The 18,220-nt window shown below is 40.7% G+C and overlaps 1 protein-coding gene and 1 long non-coding RNA gene across 2 annotated transcripts in view; one reads left to right on the forward strand and one right to left on the reverse strand.

The window, feature by feature from the left end:
- GREB1L (GREB1 like retinoic acid receptor coactivator) overlaps nt 1–18,220 on the reverse strand; it is a 249,869-nt gene that overhangs the window by 55,546 nt on the left and 176,103 nt on the right. Inside the window, 7 exon segments of the mRNA XM_070361659.1 lie at nt 203–331; nt 1,470–1,796; nt 6,064–6,249; nt 7,811–7,948; nt 8,978–9,097; nt 9,703–9,819; nt 13,512–13,640. Coding sequence (XP_070217760.1) covers nt 203–331; nt 1,470–1,796; nt 6,064–6,249; nt 7,811–7,948; nt 8,978–9,097; nt 9,703–9,819; nt 13,512–13,640 — 1,146 coding nt within the window.
- On the forward strand, nt 324–17,592 carry LOC138985388 (uncharacterized). Its single transcript, XR_011462447.1, has 3 exons — nt 324–473; nt 15,044–15,194; nt 17,049–17,592. It is a non-coding gene; the product is annotated as an uncharacterized lncRNA (long non-coding RNA).

Genomic DNA, 18,220 nt, shown 5'->3' on the forward strand with positions numbered 1-18,220 from the left:
CTGAGCTGAGGCCTCCCATCCTAGCGCCCAGACCCCTCTGCTGTGTCAGGAGCAAAATGCTTAGCAGAAACCATTCCAAAAGAGGGAACATAAGTCATCAAGCTTAAGCTCCACTCTCAGGTCATGGACAGGCTAAGATTTAGATCCAGAAAATTATGCAGCTGGGGACCCAGCAGCGTTGCTGAATCCGACAGCCACTCACCTAACGATGTGGTTTTGAAATGCGATGCCAGGAAACTGACCTTTCCCGTGATGAGTTCATAACTAATTTCTTTCAAAAACTCACTTGTGGTGAGCATGCTCTCTGCCAGAGCCCTGGACTGGTGCTGACCTGCAGAACAGAGGGAGACATGACGTGCCAGTGGACAAATGCTCACCGGGACACGATTTATAATAAAACAGCCAGAGCTGAAAATGCAACCAGAGTCTGTGCCTAGAGGGACTTGGATAAGGAAAGTCTGGTACATCCAAAGGTAATGCTGGTGACTACCCAGCATTTGAAAGGATGATTCCAAAACTTCATTTGAAATGAAGTTTCAAATACAAAGTTAGGTGATTAAGGGAAAAAAACAACATCCCTTATGTGCATGGCAACCCACTCCAGTATTCTTGCATGGAGAATCCTGTGGACAGAGGAGCCTGGCACACAGGCACGTGTGTTTGTAACTGGGAAAACATGCCTTGGATGTGTTTAAAGACTAAGGGAGGGATGTGAAAAACCTTTAAAAAATTGTCTGCATGGCTATTATGAATATCAGTCTTAAAAAATGTAAACTTATGTTGTTTTTTTAACAAATGAAAATTAGAAAAAATGAAGGTGTTATACTTTCTGATGAAGCTTGTTGAAAGATACATACATCACAGAGAGATAGGCAGGTGGTTTTCGTCAAATCAAGGAGGCTTGGCCCCTTTGTTAGGAAGATGTGAGAGCCATTCACAGAGAGGAGAAAAGCAAAATTTAGTCCAAATGGCAACTCAGGATGGCATCTGATAGAAAATCAGCACCAGAAACAAAAACGCATTTTGTAATGTACCAACTTTCTGAAGTTTTCTTTACGGTCAATGTTACAGCATTAAATACCCTCTCTGGTGAAGAGGTGAATATATGAGTTAAGTTCCTGGCAGATAACGATGAACTGGCTTAGGCCACCTGTGGCAGTGGCTTTATCACATGCTAGAGTGGTAACATTTCCAAAACCTTTTAAGGACAGAAGCGACATGGGACAAGGGTATCTGTTACCAGGATGTGCTTTGAAATAATGCTCCCACCACCAGCTGACAGGGATGCTAGCCAAACTACAGGCTACAAAAAAATCTGATCTGAGGAGCAAAGGAAAAGTTAAAATTATGAGGAAGAACCCAAGCTGAGGCCCTTGATCAGAGATTAATTGCATGGATTCCTGAGACACTCAGCAAGTAGTTTTCAAATGGACAGATGATTGAATGAATAGATTTTAAAAATTACTCACCTAATACGACCACGCAAAACTCATTTCCTCTGACTTTTGAAGCACAAATGGTTACCACATAATCCGGGAGTTTTTGATAATGCCTCATTTCACTGAGAGTCCTCAAAGTCTCTGAAATGCCCTCTGCCAAAGAGTTCTGGGTCACAATCACATGAACCAAGTCTTGAGACACGCTGGCAATTAATCTAGCCAGCCAGGGGAGTTGTCCTGGTGACACTGGTGTGCACTGCGCACCCATCTGCAGGGCTCTCTCTCTCAGAGTAAATTCCTGCATAGCTTTCAGCATAATTTGCTCAAATTCTTCCCTGAGAGGTATCTGATCAGGACCTAAATTGAAGAGAATTATAGCTAAAATTTTTTTTTTTTAGATCACAGCTAGAAAAGAGAGACACGTAGATACACACACAAATACACCAGTATGCTGTCTATTCCAGCTGGCAAGTAAGCTGTTTTTTCTGTAGTGGCCTTAAATATACTGCACCTATTTATCATTTTTGATTGTGAAACTACCTTCTCTCTTCTCTGTCTGCCTCAGTATATATTTTTACAATGCAGACTTCTGCTCCTGTTATCTTTAAAAAAAGACGTGCTCAGAGAGTATCAATTCCACTGTATGCCTTGGGAGATGGTCACTGAGGGTGGTAATTTTAAAAATAATATCAGAAATATTATTATATAATGTTGTTGTTGTTGTTGTTGTTGTTCAGTCACTATGCTGTGTTCGACTCTTTGCAACCCCATAGATTGCAGCACACTGAAGGTAGTGTTTTTGTTGACTTATGAAACTTGGCATTATGGAAATAGTTAATGACTAATGAAGCAAGAAGCTAACCCACTAGTGTGTATAATCAGCTTCAGGCTTCACGCAGTTCTCATTATATTCATAAATACTTTAGAAAAACATTTGCATGTATAGCCTCTGTACCAAATTTTGAGAATACTGTCCACAAGGAAAGTTATTTTTCACTCCCAATTTATATTTAGGCAGTTTCACGTTTTCCCCAGATAGAGAATGTTCTCATCAGGGAGTTATTTATCCCAGAGTTCTGGGGTAAAGATGGCCTTTGGCCCTCCTCTCTGACTGTGGTTATGGCTAAGCTTTCACGGTTGATCCGTCCACCCTGGAATTAGGGGGATTTTGTTTCTCTTTAGGAACTCAACCAGGCTTTAGGACAAAATAAGCAATCAATGTCTGGCATCCAAGTGACATAAATGAATTCTTACACTTAAGTTTAAGTTGAAACTGGCAGGACTACGTTCGCTGCTGCTATCCAAAACCCCTTCTTTGGCTGTGCAGAACTGAGCTTTGAATCTAGAACCCCTCGGTGTCTGTGATCTGAGATCAAGCAATTGCCTTGGAATCCAGAGTCAAAAGCCCCTTGCAGAAAAATACAGGGAGGAGGGACCTGACTTCTGTATGGGAACGAGGCACCTGAATGAATCAGAAATCTCTCCTTCCTTTAACAGGGATTTAAGTGGCCTCCCTGACCCTGCCCATCATCTCTGGGAAAGGAAGAAAGTGAAAGTTTAGTAATGTTTAGGACAATCAAAATTAAATAAAATGTTATAGGTTTCTTCTTTTTAAATATGTTTTAAAAATAAACAATTTTGGATAACCACAAGTACACCTACTGTCTAGCACAGGGAACTCTGCCCAATGTTATGTGACAGCCTGGATGGGAGGGGAGTTTGGATGCGTGTATATGTATGGCCGAGTCCCTTTGCTGCCATCATTTGATTGTGCTGTGAAACTATCACAACATTGTTAATTGGCTATACCCCAATACAAAATAAAAAGTTAACAAAAAAACAATTTTAATTTGAAAAAAAAAACAAACAGTATTTTCCAGGATTGGCTGGAGCCAGAGGGAAGTAAAAGAATGAAGTCCTCATAAATTTTTCTCTTCTGTATATAGAAAGAGGGCAAAAAATTGGCAATGTTTACACTGGCTTTATGTGTCCATGCCTTCCCCAATCCTTTACTAGGGGAGACCTTTCTTATCACCTGGGAGCCACCAAAGTTTCTGGTCTTCATTTAACTTTACCAAATTAGCACCACGGTTCGCGGCCATTAAGTACACACTTAGTAGTGAGCTCAAAGTGCATAGACTTGTATTGACTGTGTGAGGAGAAGGGAAGGTGGTCGTCTTTTTAAAGATTTCTCCCATCAGAACAAACCACAGCACAAAAAGCATGTGGCTCTGCCTGCCGCCAGCTTCTCATAGGCCATCTGAAGAAGCTGGTGAACAGGTATGTTGTAGGACCCACACCAAACCACGACGGAGTTAACATGTTCTATCAGGCAGCATCATTAATCCCAAACACAAAGGCATTCTGGGAAAATAAAGTCTCAAACACGTTCATGGCATTCTTGGTTGCCTTCAAATTCACTTCTATAGAGTTTTGATCGAATTACTGTTAGGAATGAGAAATGGAGGAAAAAGTATTAAAGTTTAAATGAAGTAAGAGACTTTTTTTTTTAATTGCCTTGTTTCCAATCACCTCCCATCATTTCTTCATCTTTAGCCTTTACAGCTAAATTGCAGGAGCCTTTTCTCCATTTGATTATGGTCATTTTTCCCCCTTCAAGTACTGATCTCCAGTTACTCAGCCCAGACAACAGGGCTGAAGGCTTTTCAGCTAGAGCTGCCATAATAGGAAAGAACAAGGGTCCAACCAACTCAAGGTCCTCCAAGACTCTGGATTCGCTGATTTCATCATCTACTTCAAAAGACTTTCAGATTGTGAAATAATTGAGACTTATTTTTTTTAAAATGACTGTAGTGGAAGGATCCATTCTTTCTGAAAAATCTTGCTTTTCTTCTTCTCTGTTACATTCAGGTAACTGAGCCATCTGAATATTAGCCCTGTCCTCTTAGGAGTCTGGATTTATTTTTTTGGACGTCTATTTATAATCTATACAATATGTGAACATTTTCTTTCTGCCTTCTTTGAAATTTTTGAAGGCAAAAAAAAAAAAAAGGACTCCAGAAGAGTTCGTTGAGGAGAAGTGACGTCTCAATGTTTAAAATTTACATGAAGAAAAATAAACAGCTATTTATTTTGGACATTGAGAAACATAATTAATTGGTTGCAAGTAAAACTCTGGATTGAATTGATCCTGAAGGGCAGAGAAGAGTTTTGTCTAATAAAGAGTGTTCTATTTTTTAAGAAAAGAGCTTTTAGTAATTTAAGGGAAGATGTTTTGTTTAGACCATGTAGTTCATTTAATTAACTTGGACTTTGCTTAAATTGTTGCTGAGATTGAAAAAAATGCTATACTGATATGTTTGGTTTGCTATAATAGCATTACTTCATGTGGTCTTGTCTTACTGATCCTGAATGCATCTTGAAGCTCTTTTTTCATCCTGAAACATGGTTGAAAGTCAGTATGTATCAATTGAAATTATGATGTCAAATGTCAGACCCAGGAGATTTTTTATAATTTTACCACCTGCTAATAAAAATGATTAGCAAGTCCCAGATTTATCATGAAAGTGGCTCATGAGATATCTGAAGCCTCACCAAATTTCAAAAGCCCATGTCAAGGCAGATCCTATGTCAAGGCATGCCTTTGGGCTCTCGGGGTACGAAGAGGTACAGCCAAGGCTGCAAGCTGATGCTCCAAGGCTGAAGGTGAAGTTTGTGTGTGCGTGTGTGTGAGCGTGTAACATTGTTTAGCCCCATGGCTTTTTATCATTTAGCACCAAAGTACTTTAAAACATTAAAAAAAATTCACAAGAGCACAGATAAAATTTTTAATGTGTAATTTTACACCTCAAACATTTTTCCTAAGTAAATCAGTGGTTTGAAGTCATGGAAAGAGTGTATAATTAGGCTGCATATTAGATGGCCCACTGCAGTTTGCAAAATAAAGGACATTGCAATGTAAATGCTGTGGAGCCACTGCAGTATTGTCCGGGCACATGCATACACCCGCCATGGGGCTCAGGAGGAGATATCAAATAGAGGAAGGAAGTGAAGGGTTCATGACCTACGTATCCCTTTACCCTAAAGCCCAGAAGACCTTCCAGGGAGTTCACCACATCAAAGGGATGAAGCTACAGAAGAAAAAAAAAGCGTGTAGGGACAGTGGATAAACAAGATAAAAAGGCCAAGTGGAAAATCGGAAAATAACTGTCTAAGGCAATGACTACATTTGCATTCCAGATGGGAGCTGCACTTTCAGAAAGGTGGCTTGGCCTGAGTCCCCAAGGGAGGTACCCATGGCACAGCTCTCAGACAGTCTGCCAACATCAACTGCTTTGCAGACCTTAGACCAACATGGGACTGGACGCTAGGTGGAGCAATTTATCTCTGCTAGAACCTGAAGAAGTAAAGCGAGGAGCAAGGGAGGCTAGGTCTGAGAAATGAGGAGAAAAAAGTAGGAAAGAGAAGGAAATGAATAGGAAAGAAATGGAGGAAAGGACGAGGAAAAGTCATAGCGAGTGGGGTTGAAGAAAAAGAATGTTAGAAGCGAAAAAGGAGAAGGAAGAAGTGGATAAAGGTGAGAAAGTGGGTAAGAAAGGAAAAAAGTATGTTACAAAACAGAATAAAAATCGTCACCATCAAATGATTATTGAAAATAGCTTACCCAGCCGTACGAGATACTGTATTGTCAGAAGAATCATGTTTTCCACGCTCAGGAGTTGGCTGCCAGTCAACCCTAATTGTTCCAAATCCTTGTTTTCCAACTGTGGAATCTTGTAGCAGTTCACCAGCAGAGGACTGACAACAATGTCACCAACATTTCCATAGAAATAGGGTAAAGTGCCATAGCCTGCCCCAACAGAAGCAGGTCAATATAGTTCAACATTTCCTCCTGAGGTCCAACCAGGTATATTTGCTCAACTAGGATCCACGATGCCTACCAAAGTTCCCTGACCTCTGAATGGCTACCAAACAAATGACTCAAATGTATCAATCCTAGAGAATTCACTCCAACGCTCTAAACGCTACCCTTTTATTAAATTAGATGAACAGGAAACAAAATACTCAAATTATATTATATAGGGACATGCTAATTAATATCTCTGCCAGAGAGGATTGATGAAAGTTTGCAAAAACATCTCTGTATCCTTTGTAAACCTGCAGGAATAAAATATTTTCAGATAAAATTCCTGATCAGATAAGAAGTCAGAGAATAGACAGACTACTATAACATGCTTACTTCACTTCTTCAGGTTTTCTTTTAAAAAGTTGAAGCTAAACTCATAGATCAACAGCAATATTCTGCCAGTCACAAGTATTAATACTTGGAGGGTCTTACTCTTTTTGCTATCTTAGCTATTGTTGTTATGTTCTCTTCCTGAATGTCAATAAAAGTCTCAAATCATCTTAGGAGTAGATAGTACAAAATGTGTTGAAAATACACACTGTGTTGATGGTCTGGTGGAGAGAACAGTCCCTCCATGAGTCTTTCTAAAAGGCAGACACCAAAGGATAAGTTTTACTTATCCTTCCAAGGCTTAGCTGCACCATGCATGTAACTCGAATGCTCAGTAAGCACTTCCTGACTATATGGAATTTAAACAACTGGATTTCCCCCAGTGCCTGTAGGTTCAGGGAGCAGCCTGATAAAGAATAGGGCTCAAAGCAAAACTATCCATGTCAGTAGGCTCAAGCCAACTGCAAGAAACAGATAACACCTCACATAGACATACCATAAAGATCCACTGGGCTTAAACACCCTATCTGTTTAGTACCGGGGGTAAAGTCAGCAGTCTTCTGCTGGCCTCGGCTAGCCACCGCACCTCCCCCGCCCGCTCCGCTCCGCCCCCGGCAACAAGGGGACTCTTGATGTGGGTATGAAAGGCACCTCCACTTATCGAGAGCTTAGAAAGGCTCTCCCTCCTACAACTCCCCATGGTTGAGACCTGCAGCTCTGGGGCCTCTTGGTCCTCCTGAGATGGGCCTCTTCACCAGCTCAGCTTGTTCCTTTTCTCTGCAGCCTGGCTCCCTTTGACTGAAATGAGCCCTCTCCAGCTTTGTCTGCTTTCACCCACCCTTCACTTCCCCAGCTCAAAGGTGACTTCTGAGAAGGCTTCTCAGACCCCTCCAAGCAGAATTAAGCTCCCTCTCCTCTGAGCTCTTGGAGTTCTTGGCTGTGAACTCTAGACTCCCCCCACTAAACAGTGCTCTTTGTGGGCAGAAAGACTGCCTTCTTCCTAACTTCTAGTCCCTTGTTTAGTATAGCTTGAAGGAACTGACCAATAAAAGCTGAAAGAATTAATAGAGGCATCCATGAATACATTCACAAATACATGAATAAAGACACATGGAAATAGAGGAGTCCTTCTAGATTCCAGGGGACACAGGCAACTTGGAATTCCTTTTCTTACCTATCAGGATAACTGGTCTAACTCCTGAGTTACTCAGCAGATTTTCAGGAACAATTACAGTTTCCCCTGCAGGAATGGGTCGAGGTTGTAAAATTCCAGTTAATGGGGTCTGTGGAACTGGGGTAGATAAAAGGGACTCTGGAAAAAAAAAAGTTGTTTGACAAGAAGGATTAGATAGGAAGGCTAAATGAAATACAGTTGAAATCAACACAGTGTGACTACCTTTAACATGCAAGTTTTATAGGTCTAACGGCTGTTTTATTAAAGATATTCATGCTTACTGTATAAAATAAGAAGTGAGAGGAACAAACAAACATATCAACCATTATCAAATCGTCTGGAGATAGCTGCTATTTAACATTTTGGCAGTTTTTCTTTTAGTTGTTTTCCCATATACAGTATTTTGGATTCTGTTTTGAATTTTATCTCTTCCTGCAGTAGATTATCAAGGCATATCTAGTCATTACAGAAAATGTGAAAAGTATAGAAAAATGAGAATAGGGATAAAGTCATCATTAGTCAGTATACCTAGAGGCAATCACAGTACCATGTTGGCACAATTCTTTTTGTAGGTATCATTTCTACGTAGTCTTTAGAATTACTTTTTAAACAAACAAATTTTTAAATAACCTTATGTCCTAGAATTGGTATGTTTACATTTGTCTGCGTTTTATATAGCAAGGTAGATGGGCATTTGAACATTTTAACTGTAGGCATCAAATGGCCACAGTTGGGTATTATAAGGGAGAAAGAATCAGTTGGATTTCAGGATTCTAGTCACAGACTGAACCATTCAATTCAGAAATAGTAAGTACAGGTCATGTAAGGAACCAGATCACAGGAGAAGACATCTAACACCACTATTCGCAGTGCAAGTCCAGTCATGCTCTGGGATGGTGGGCTGGTAGCATCATGCCCTCTGTAAAGAATGGCTTATGGATACTGTGGGATACAACAAAGCCAGATGGTGACTCAAGATCTCTCATGATGGCTCATGTGCTTGTTCGGATGGCAGATACGATGGGGACAAAACATCAGCTGCTAGAATGCTGGACGCAATTGTTGGTAAAGGAAATGTATCTTCAAGGGTTCATGGAAAGGACAAGATTAGGAGATACCTCTGCTAATTTAAGGAAACTTAAAACCCATCTTCTGTTGAAATCTTACCTGTTCTTGAAAGAGGGCGAACTGTAGGAATAGGAACAACTAAACCAGGTTGGGGGATGGGTGACCCAGGATACCATCCTCGGTGTCGCTTCTTTGGTGGCCCAGAAATGAACATGGTAGCTGAATGCAAAAAGAAAGATGAGGCTCGTCCTTAGTGATGGAAGTAAGGAAAGAAGTCAAAGTAACACAGGACCTTTACTATGATTATACTCAGAAAGTCGAAGTCATTTTTCTAGAGGTAAGGATAAAATTAGAAAAAGTCACATACTTACAATACCATCTACAACTGCAGGCTGTTTCATGATGGACAGTTTTACCCAAATTATTTCATCTGATTCTATCAACAACTCCATGAAGTTGCAGGACAACTACACTGTTAACACCCATTTCATAGAGAGTGAAGGAAAGGCTCACATTTACCCAGGGTCACATAGCAGAGATGAACTTTGAACCCTGTAATTTGGTCATCAAAGCCCATGACTTTTAAAGATACATCTTATATATTTGCTTCAGTGTTATTTCCTTGGTAGGCCCATCCTTGTAGAATGGGCAGTAGACACACAATTGTAATTGTTCATACCAATCATAAACTTTCAAAATATTGCACGAGAAGCTAAGGAAAAACTGGGAATACCCTGCCAGACAGTTCATCATTCCAAACTCTTTGGAGCACTTCTTCCATAACTGAGTTGCATTATTTCAAAACTCTAAGATGGGTATGGTACCTTGGTCTCCCGAGGCAAAGCTAGGTCTTGGTGACAACGAATAATTCCCTGGGCGGGCTGGCGTGGAGCTAGACGCACTGCTCTTTCCTCCATGGCTACTGTTTCCGTTAGCAGCATCTGTGGTACAAAAGAGGAGCCACTCAGAACAGAGTCTGGGCAGGACACTGCTTTCTGTGACGCTGCAACCATACAACAAACCACGCACCCTAGGATTCAAAGACATCCCACTGACAGGACAGCTCAGCTGTGCAAAGCCAACTACAACCATCAGAGGAGTACCTTCAGTAACATGAACTATCACCCCAAATAATTTTCTAGGACCCTAAATGATCTTTTTTATTTATTTACTTTTTGGCTGTGGGGCATGTGGGGTCTTAGTTCCGTAACCAGGGATGGAACCCACGCCCCTGCAGTAGAAGTGCAGAGTCTTAACCATTGAACCGCCAGAGAAGTTCCCCCAAGAGATCTTTTAGAATCATTTTCAGTGATGTCTTTGGAGATGGTGGGTGGAAAGAAAACTTTAAAAAAGACCTTTATCATGGACATTTTCAAACATATATAGAGAGAATAGTATATGAACTAGGTACCCACCACCCAGCTTCAACATTTATCAAGGTATGCCCAATCCTGTTTTATTTATACCCCCTTTCTCTTCTCCCCCACCCTACATATGCACATATGGGCTCTGGATTATTCTGAAGCAAACTCATTTATCATATCACTTCATCCATAAATACTTTTGTATGTGTTTCTAAAAGGACTCTTAAAAAAACATAACTGTGATATTGCTTTATACTTAAAATTAACAATAATTTCTTAATATTAAATATCCCATCAGTATTTGAATTTCCCCCAGTCATCTCAGAAATGGCTTTTTACATTTCTTATTCAAACTGGGGTTCTAAAAATATCCACACATTGAATTTAGTTGCTGCTGCTGCTAAGTTGCTTCAGTCGTGTCCAACTCTGTGCGACCCCATAGACAGCAGCCCACCAGGCTTCCCTATCCCTGGGATTCTCCAGGCAAGAACACTGGAGTGGGTTGCCATTTCCTTCTCCAATGGTGAAAGTGAAAAGTGAAAGTGAAGTCACTCAGTCGTGTCTGACTCTTCGTGACCCCATGGACTGTGGCCCACCAGGCTCCTCCATCCACGGGATTTTCCAGGCAAGAATACTGGAGTGGGGTGCCATTGCCTTCTCCGGAATTTAGTTGCTCTGTCCCTTAAACCTCTTTTAATCTATAAGATTTTCCTTTTTCTTTTCATTTTTTTGCTTTTCCTTCAAGACTTTTTTACATTAATTTTTATTAGAGTATAATTGCTTTACAATGTTGTGCTAGTTTCTACTGTTCGGCAAAGTGAATCGGCCATATGTATACATATATCCTCTCTGTTTTGGATTGCCTTCCCATTTAGGTCAACACAGAGCACTGAGATCACTGAGAAGAGCTCCCTGTGCTATACAGTAGGTTCTCATTAGTTATCTATTTTATACACAGTATCAATAGTGCATATATGTCAGTCCCAATCTCCCAATTCCTCCCACTCCCCCCCACCTTTTTTTTTTTCTTTCTTGCAATTAGTTTGCTGAAAATATAGCAGAATTTCTCATTTTCTGTATTTTCCTGACTGGATATCCATGGTGTAATTTGATATCTCCTCTAATTCCTAAACTAATCATCAGATATAGATGCTTGCTCAGATTCATTTGATTTTTCTTTTTTTTCTGACAAGAATACCTCCTAAGTCTTGTATACTTCCATTAAGAGAGGCACATAATAGCGAGTTTGTTCGCTTCTTGTGATGCTCAGATTCATCAGTGGGCTTAAGAGTTGTTAGCCTAATCCTCAAGTTATAAGTTGTATATTAGCCTTTCATGCTATAGTTTTAGCAACCATGATGGTTACCACCAAGATCCATAATTTCACTCATTATTCCTTTAGCTGTAAAAACTTGAATTCAGTTTGTTCCAGTCTATAATCTAACCAGAAGACAGATTCTGTAAGAACTGTTGCACCCAAGTAAGAACAAAAGTGGTCTGGATAAATTATGATGCCTAACTGTTGGAAAGTTGCCAACAATAATAGGTTCTCTTTCTCATTTTTCTTCTACTTCTCTGACCATTTCTTTTTGTTAAACACTGCCATTTTCTAGGGTTCTACCTTTAGTTCACAGCTTGCCTTACTCTACATTTCTCTTTGATTGATATCATTTACCGTGGCATGCTGGTGGGTCAGCTTTACACCATTAGTCCTGCTTTCTCTCTATGACAAATTAAATGACTGTTGAGTGGCTCCATGTGGATGTCTCATCGTTATTCCAAACTCAATATGTCCTAAATTGAACTCATCATCTCCTGGGGAGACCGCTACCCCTGCTGTATTCCCAATGTCAAGTAACAGAACCAACCATTAGCCCAGAAAGATGGACATCAACCAAGACCCCTTCTTCCACTTGACGCTCCCATTCATCAGTCGAGTCTGCTCATTTCACATCCTGAGTAGTTCTTCAATCTATCTCCTCCTCCTCTACCTGATTTTCACCCTGGTCAAAGACCTCATCATTTCTCACCCAGACTACTGAAAGACCTGCAACTTGTACTGTCATCTCTTTTTGCTGCCCAAACGATCTAGTCAAATTAAAAGAAGACTATGTCACTCCCCTGTGCCATAAGTTATAGAGTAAAATTCATGCTTCTGAGTCCAAGCTCCTATGATCTTTCCCTTGTCTGAAAGTGAAGTCGCTCAGTCACATCCAACTCTTTGTGACCCTGTGGACTGTAGCCTGCCAGGCTCCTCCATCCATGGGATTTTCCAGGCAAGAATACTGGAGTGAGTTGCCATTTCCTTTTCCAGGGGATCTTCCCAACCCAGGGATTGAACCCGGGTCTCCCACAGTGCAGGCAAACTCTACCGTCTGGGCCACAAAGGAAACTTCCCTTGTGGGGATCGTGCTTACTTCCTGCTATTCCCTCAGTTTTATATTGTATGTTTCTAACAAGTCCAACCTGCCAGAGGTTCCTGCACATGTAATGTCATACTGCTTCTCTCCTTTTCCTTTCAAGCTTTGCTCCTGCTTCCCCCTAAATATGAAATGTCTTTCCCCTACTCTGCTATACAGTGAACATCTCCTCATAGCTCAAGACTGCACTCCTTTAAGAACTCATTCTTAATTTCTCCCTAAAAGGCTGTGCTAAACACCCCTCCTCTAGGAGGTGCTCCCCTTAGGACATTATGTATTTACTGTGACCCCATGGACTGTAGCCCACCAGGCTCCTCTGGCTATGGGATTCTCCAGGCAAGAATACTGGAGTGGGTTGCCAGGCCCTTCTTCAGGGGGTCTTCCCAACTAGGGATCAAATCCATGTCTCATTATGTCTTCTACATTACAAGTGGGTTCTTTACCACAAGCACCACCCAGGAAGCCCTGTATTTACTGCAGTATACTGAAAACATCTCACAGGTCAATCTCCTCTACAAGGTTACAAGCACATTAGAGGTCAGGGATTGAGCATTATTTATCTTAGTATCCCCAGCTCCTCATCGTAGCAGGTACCCAAGAAATGTATATTGAACAGAATCAATCTGTTTTGTCTCCCCTGTGTGCCAAATGTCCATTGACTCTTTTGGATCTAACAGAGAAAATGCAAAGCTTTGTATAATAATGTCTTATTGTAGACAGCCCCACTTTTGCCTTCAGCTGACAAAGAAGGATCTTCTGTTTTCTTCTACCAAATTGCTAATTAAACTTCTCACAAGTCTTTTGTAGACTATGTATTCACCAAAGAAATATAAGTGAGGAAAACATCACCTGCGGCAAAAGTCTTCCCTACAACCTGCAAAGACAAAGCCAGTGGCTTCACAACATTCTTATTCCGGGTCAGGTCCTGAGCGCCACTTAAATTGATTGCAGAATTAGCTGGACTGAGAACCGGTGAATCTTTAAAATGAAAGAGGTTGTTCAAATTAGAAACTAGTTATATATGCAGGAAGGAAGTCAATTCAACAAGAGTGAGCCGAGAGAGAGTAGACTGTAGAATTACAGTTTCCCCCTTGATCTATTTTAAGAAAGTCCATTTCGCTGTACATCAGTTTTATTTTCTTTTTATGTATTTAACAAACACTAACAGGTACAATGTGCTGGGTCATAGTCTAAGCACTTTAAATCTATCAGTTCACCTAATTCCTATATGAACTCAATGAGGCTGTTACTATTACTTCAGATGGTGGTAGCCATTTAACTTGGTCAAAGTCATATGACATGACATTGAAGATATGATCATGTGCCATACTAAAACTGTCTCTACAGTTTCCTTCAAAGTCATATTTTTATGAGATATATTTATCTCTATCCAGATAAGTTTATCATTTGAAAAGTATTATGCAAGCTAAGTCATTGTAATGTTGGAAACACAACTTGCCTTTGAAGAAAACGTGTGTTAATATTTGGAAATAAACTAGAATTTCTACCTATGTAATACCAGGGACATCCAAAAAAAAAATCCCTAATTGGATTCACAAAATAATTCAGCACAGAAAAATCAAATGCCATTTCAGAGGCAGGCTATGTGAGAGATAGAGACTCCAGCCAACTAGAGTTTTCTGAAATGAATATAACAGACCCCAAGTTCCTGACTCTATGGGCTTCCCCAGTAGCTCAGCCGGTAAAGAAAAAAAAAGTGAAAGTGTTATTCGCTGAGTCATGTATTCGCTTAGTCATGTCCGACTCTTTGTGACCCCATGCACTGTAGCCAGCCAGGCTCCTCTGTCTATGGAATTCTCCAGGCAAGAATACTAGAATGGGTTGCCATTCCCTTCTCCAAGAGATCTTCCTGATCCAGAGATCAAACCCAAGTCTTTTGCTTGGCAGGCAGATTCTTTACCATCTGAGCCACGAGGGACCTGCAATGCAGTAGACACAGGAGGCGTGGGTTTGATCCCTGGGTCGGGAAGATCTCCTGGAGGAGGAAATGTCAACCCACTCCAGTATCCTTGCCTGGAAAATCCCATGGACAGAGGAGCCTGGTGAACTATAGTCCACAGGGTCACAAAGAGCTGGACCCAACTGAGCAACTAAGTGGGAGTGTGAAGCCCCTGACTACACCAGCAGAACAGTGTATCAGGTAACACAGGAATCCGTCAAAGGAACTACGAAAACTCTGAGAGTTTAAAACACAACGTGTTCTGAAGAGCAGGACTCTGATGATGCTACATTAGAAATTATCTAAAACATTAATGCTCATACCACAATGTGATTCCCGATACATCTAACCAGTGCAGAAGAACTCAAAAGACTGAAATGGTCCCCTACTGGCTCAGGAGAGTTCATATTCCTCTCTGCAGGTCTAACGTACACCATGGAGTGATTTTAATGCCTACAGGAAGAATAGAAGCCAGCAACTGCACACACAACATTATAAAGTCTCAGAAAACTGAAGACAGCTCAAGTTTTTTTCAGGTATTAACAGAGGACCGTACAGGACAGGAGTCCCAGGTAACTATGCCATGCCACTACACAGGTTGGTCATTATGTTTCTGGCCACAAATATATTGTTTGGTGCAAGGTTTGTTGCTTCCTAGTTTACACTTAGAATTTTAGCATATTTCTAACAGTCCAGGTAAGCATACAGGTGAAATCTGGTTAATAAATTTTAAGTGGTGGTAATTTTTTCAAGTCAGTGAATTCAGATAAGCACAGACCATCAGGTACAAAATGAATGTACAGAAATATGCACAAGAATAAAGAAACTGACTAATAAAAGCTCTTCCTTACACCATATATAGAAATTAACCAGAAATGGATTATAGATCTAAATGTAAGATAAGAGCTAAAACTATAACACTCTTAGAAGAAAACACAGGAGTAAATCTTCATGGTCTTGGCTGAGGCAGTCATTTTTAAATGTGACACCAAAAGTGCAAGCAACAAAAGAAAAAATAGATGAACTGGACTCCATCAGGATACAATAATGTTGCGCTTCAAGAGACACCATGGAGAGACCATTGAGAGAGAACCAAGAGAACCAAGAGACAACTCAGGGGAAATATTTGCAACTCATATATGGTAAAGGACTTGTATCTAGAATGTATAAAGAACTCTTACAATTCAATAATAGAGAGACAAATAACCCAAGTAAAAAATGGGCAAGTTGTTTGGAATAGACCTTTCTCCAAAAGAAGATACACAGGTAGCCAATTAGCACATGAAAACATTCTCAATATGATTAGTCATTGGAAAAACACAAGTCAAAACCATACTCCCAACATACAGTAGGATGGCTAAAACAAAGTAAAACACAACACAGCAAAACAGTGTTAAGTATTGACAAGGATATGGAGAAACTGGAACCTTCACACGTTGCTGGGAGGAATGTAATATGGTACAGCCACTTTGGAAAATAGTTCCTCAGGGACTTCCCTGGTGGTCCAGTGGCTAAGCCTCCATGCTCCCAAGGGCAGGGGACCTGTGTTCGATCCCTGGTCAGGGAGTTAGATCCCACATGCTGCAACTAAGAGTTCACACACTGCAACTAAAGATCCTGTATGCCACAACTAAGACCCGATGCAGACAAATAAATAAAAATATATACATTTAAAAAAGAAAATAGTTGCTCAGATGGGTATACACAGAGCTATGACTCAGCAATTCCACTCCTAGGTATAAAATGATAGCCAAGTAAAAACATATGCCTGTGCAAAAATCTGTATACAAATGTTCATAGTAGCATTATTTACAACAGCCCCAAAGTAGAAAAACCTAAATGTCCATCAACTCATAAATTGATAAATGAAATGTGGTATATCCATAAAATGGGATGTTATTCAGCAGCAAAAAGAAATGAAATACTGATATACACTATAATGTGGATGCATCTTGAAAACATGATGTCAAGTGAAAGAGGCCAGTCACAAAAGCCACATGTTGTGGGCATATAGTCAGAAAGCAGTTAGGCACTAGATAAGGTCAGAGTGAACATGAATCCTTTTATGTTATTCCCTACTCTTTACCATCTTGCCCATGCTTGTATTCTTGAACTTATCAGGTGTTGGGATATTCAGTGTTTAACAGTGCTTTTGATCAACTGGGAGCAGCCCCAATGTCCAAAATGCAATAGCCTTTGTGATCTTGCTCAGAGGTGAAGATGAACTGTAGGCCGTTGTGCAGAAACTGTGCTTAGACATTGAGTAAACAGCTGATTACCTGGCCCAATTGTCACCAAGACCCACTTATCTTTACCAGTGAACTTGTAAACATGGGAGCATTTGAAAACTTGGAAAATTCCTTGATCAAGTCACAGCTCTGCTCTCTATGTGGTAGGATTTTATAATTTCCTGTTTCTCCTTTCAGGTCATGAGCTCCTTGATGGCATTCCCAGCTTCTGGCACAAGGTCTGCCACATCATGGCTAAAGAAATAGAGTGACAAAAAAGCCGCAACAACTTCCTTATCCTCTTTATGCAATAGCTCAATCTGTTAGCCCAAGATCACTGGGGGAAAAATTGTTTTTTAAAGGGAGTCATTTAAGTAGCAAGTAGAAAGACTTTGGATTCTGATTTTGTCAATTACTCTTTTTTTTTTGCCAAATAGTAACCTTTTCTGAGATTCTGTTTTGTGATTGGCAAAATGATTCTAAAACCTGCTTCACTGTAGCAATTAACATGTTTAGCAAGTTTCCAGTGTTCATGTATGGCTGTGAGAGTTGGACTGTGAAGAAAGCTGAGCGCCGAAGAATTGATGCTTTTGAACTGTGGTGTTGGAGAAGACTCTTGAGAGTCCCTTGGACTGCAAGGAGATCCAACCAGTCCATCCTAAAGGAGATCAGTCCTGGGTGTTCATTGGAAGGACTGATGCTAAAGCTGAAACTCCAATACTTTGGCCACCTCGTGCAAAGAGTTGACTCATTGGAAAAGACTCTGATGCTGGGAGGGATTGGGGGCAGGAGGAGAAGGGGATGACAGAGGATGAGATGGCTGGATGGCATCACTGACTCGATGGACATGAGTTTGGGTGAACTCTGGGAGTTGGTGATGGACAGGGAGCCCTGGCGTGCTTCAATTCATGGGGTCGCAAAGAGTCGGACACAACTGAGCGACTGAACTGAACTGAGAACACAGCAGATATTCAACAAATACTTGTCTTGCTCAATCTTATTAAGGGGCTTCCAGATGCTCAAGACTTTAAATCTTTACAAGCCCTCTTTTTGCCCTTGGTACCTGTATTAAACTTAGACCGTACAGACTTCCCTGGTGGTCCAGTCACTAAGATTCTGAAGTCCCAGTGCAGGGGGCCCAGGTTCAATCCTTGATCAGGGAACTAGATCCCACATGTCACTGCAACTAAGACTTGGTGCAGCCAAATAAATATTTAAACACAGACTACATAATTTGCTTCTTTCCTGAGTGTAGTACTCTGAACCTATTTTCACATTCACACTGGCAATTAGAATAATATTCTTTTAATAAGACACAATATTTCCACTAATGCACGCTGAGGCTGCATCATTTATTTATGTCAGTCATA

This window comes from Bos mutus, chromosome 24 (assembly GCF_027580195.1).
Source record: "Bos mutus isolate GX-2022 chromosome 24, NWIPB_WYAK_1.1, whole genome shotgun sequence".
NCBI lineage: Eukaryota > Metazoa > Chordata > Mammalia > Artiodactyla > Bovidae > Bos > Bos mutus.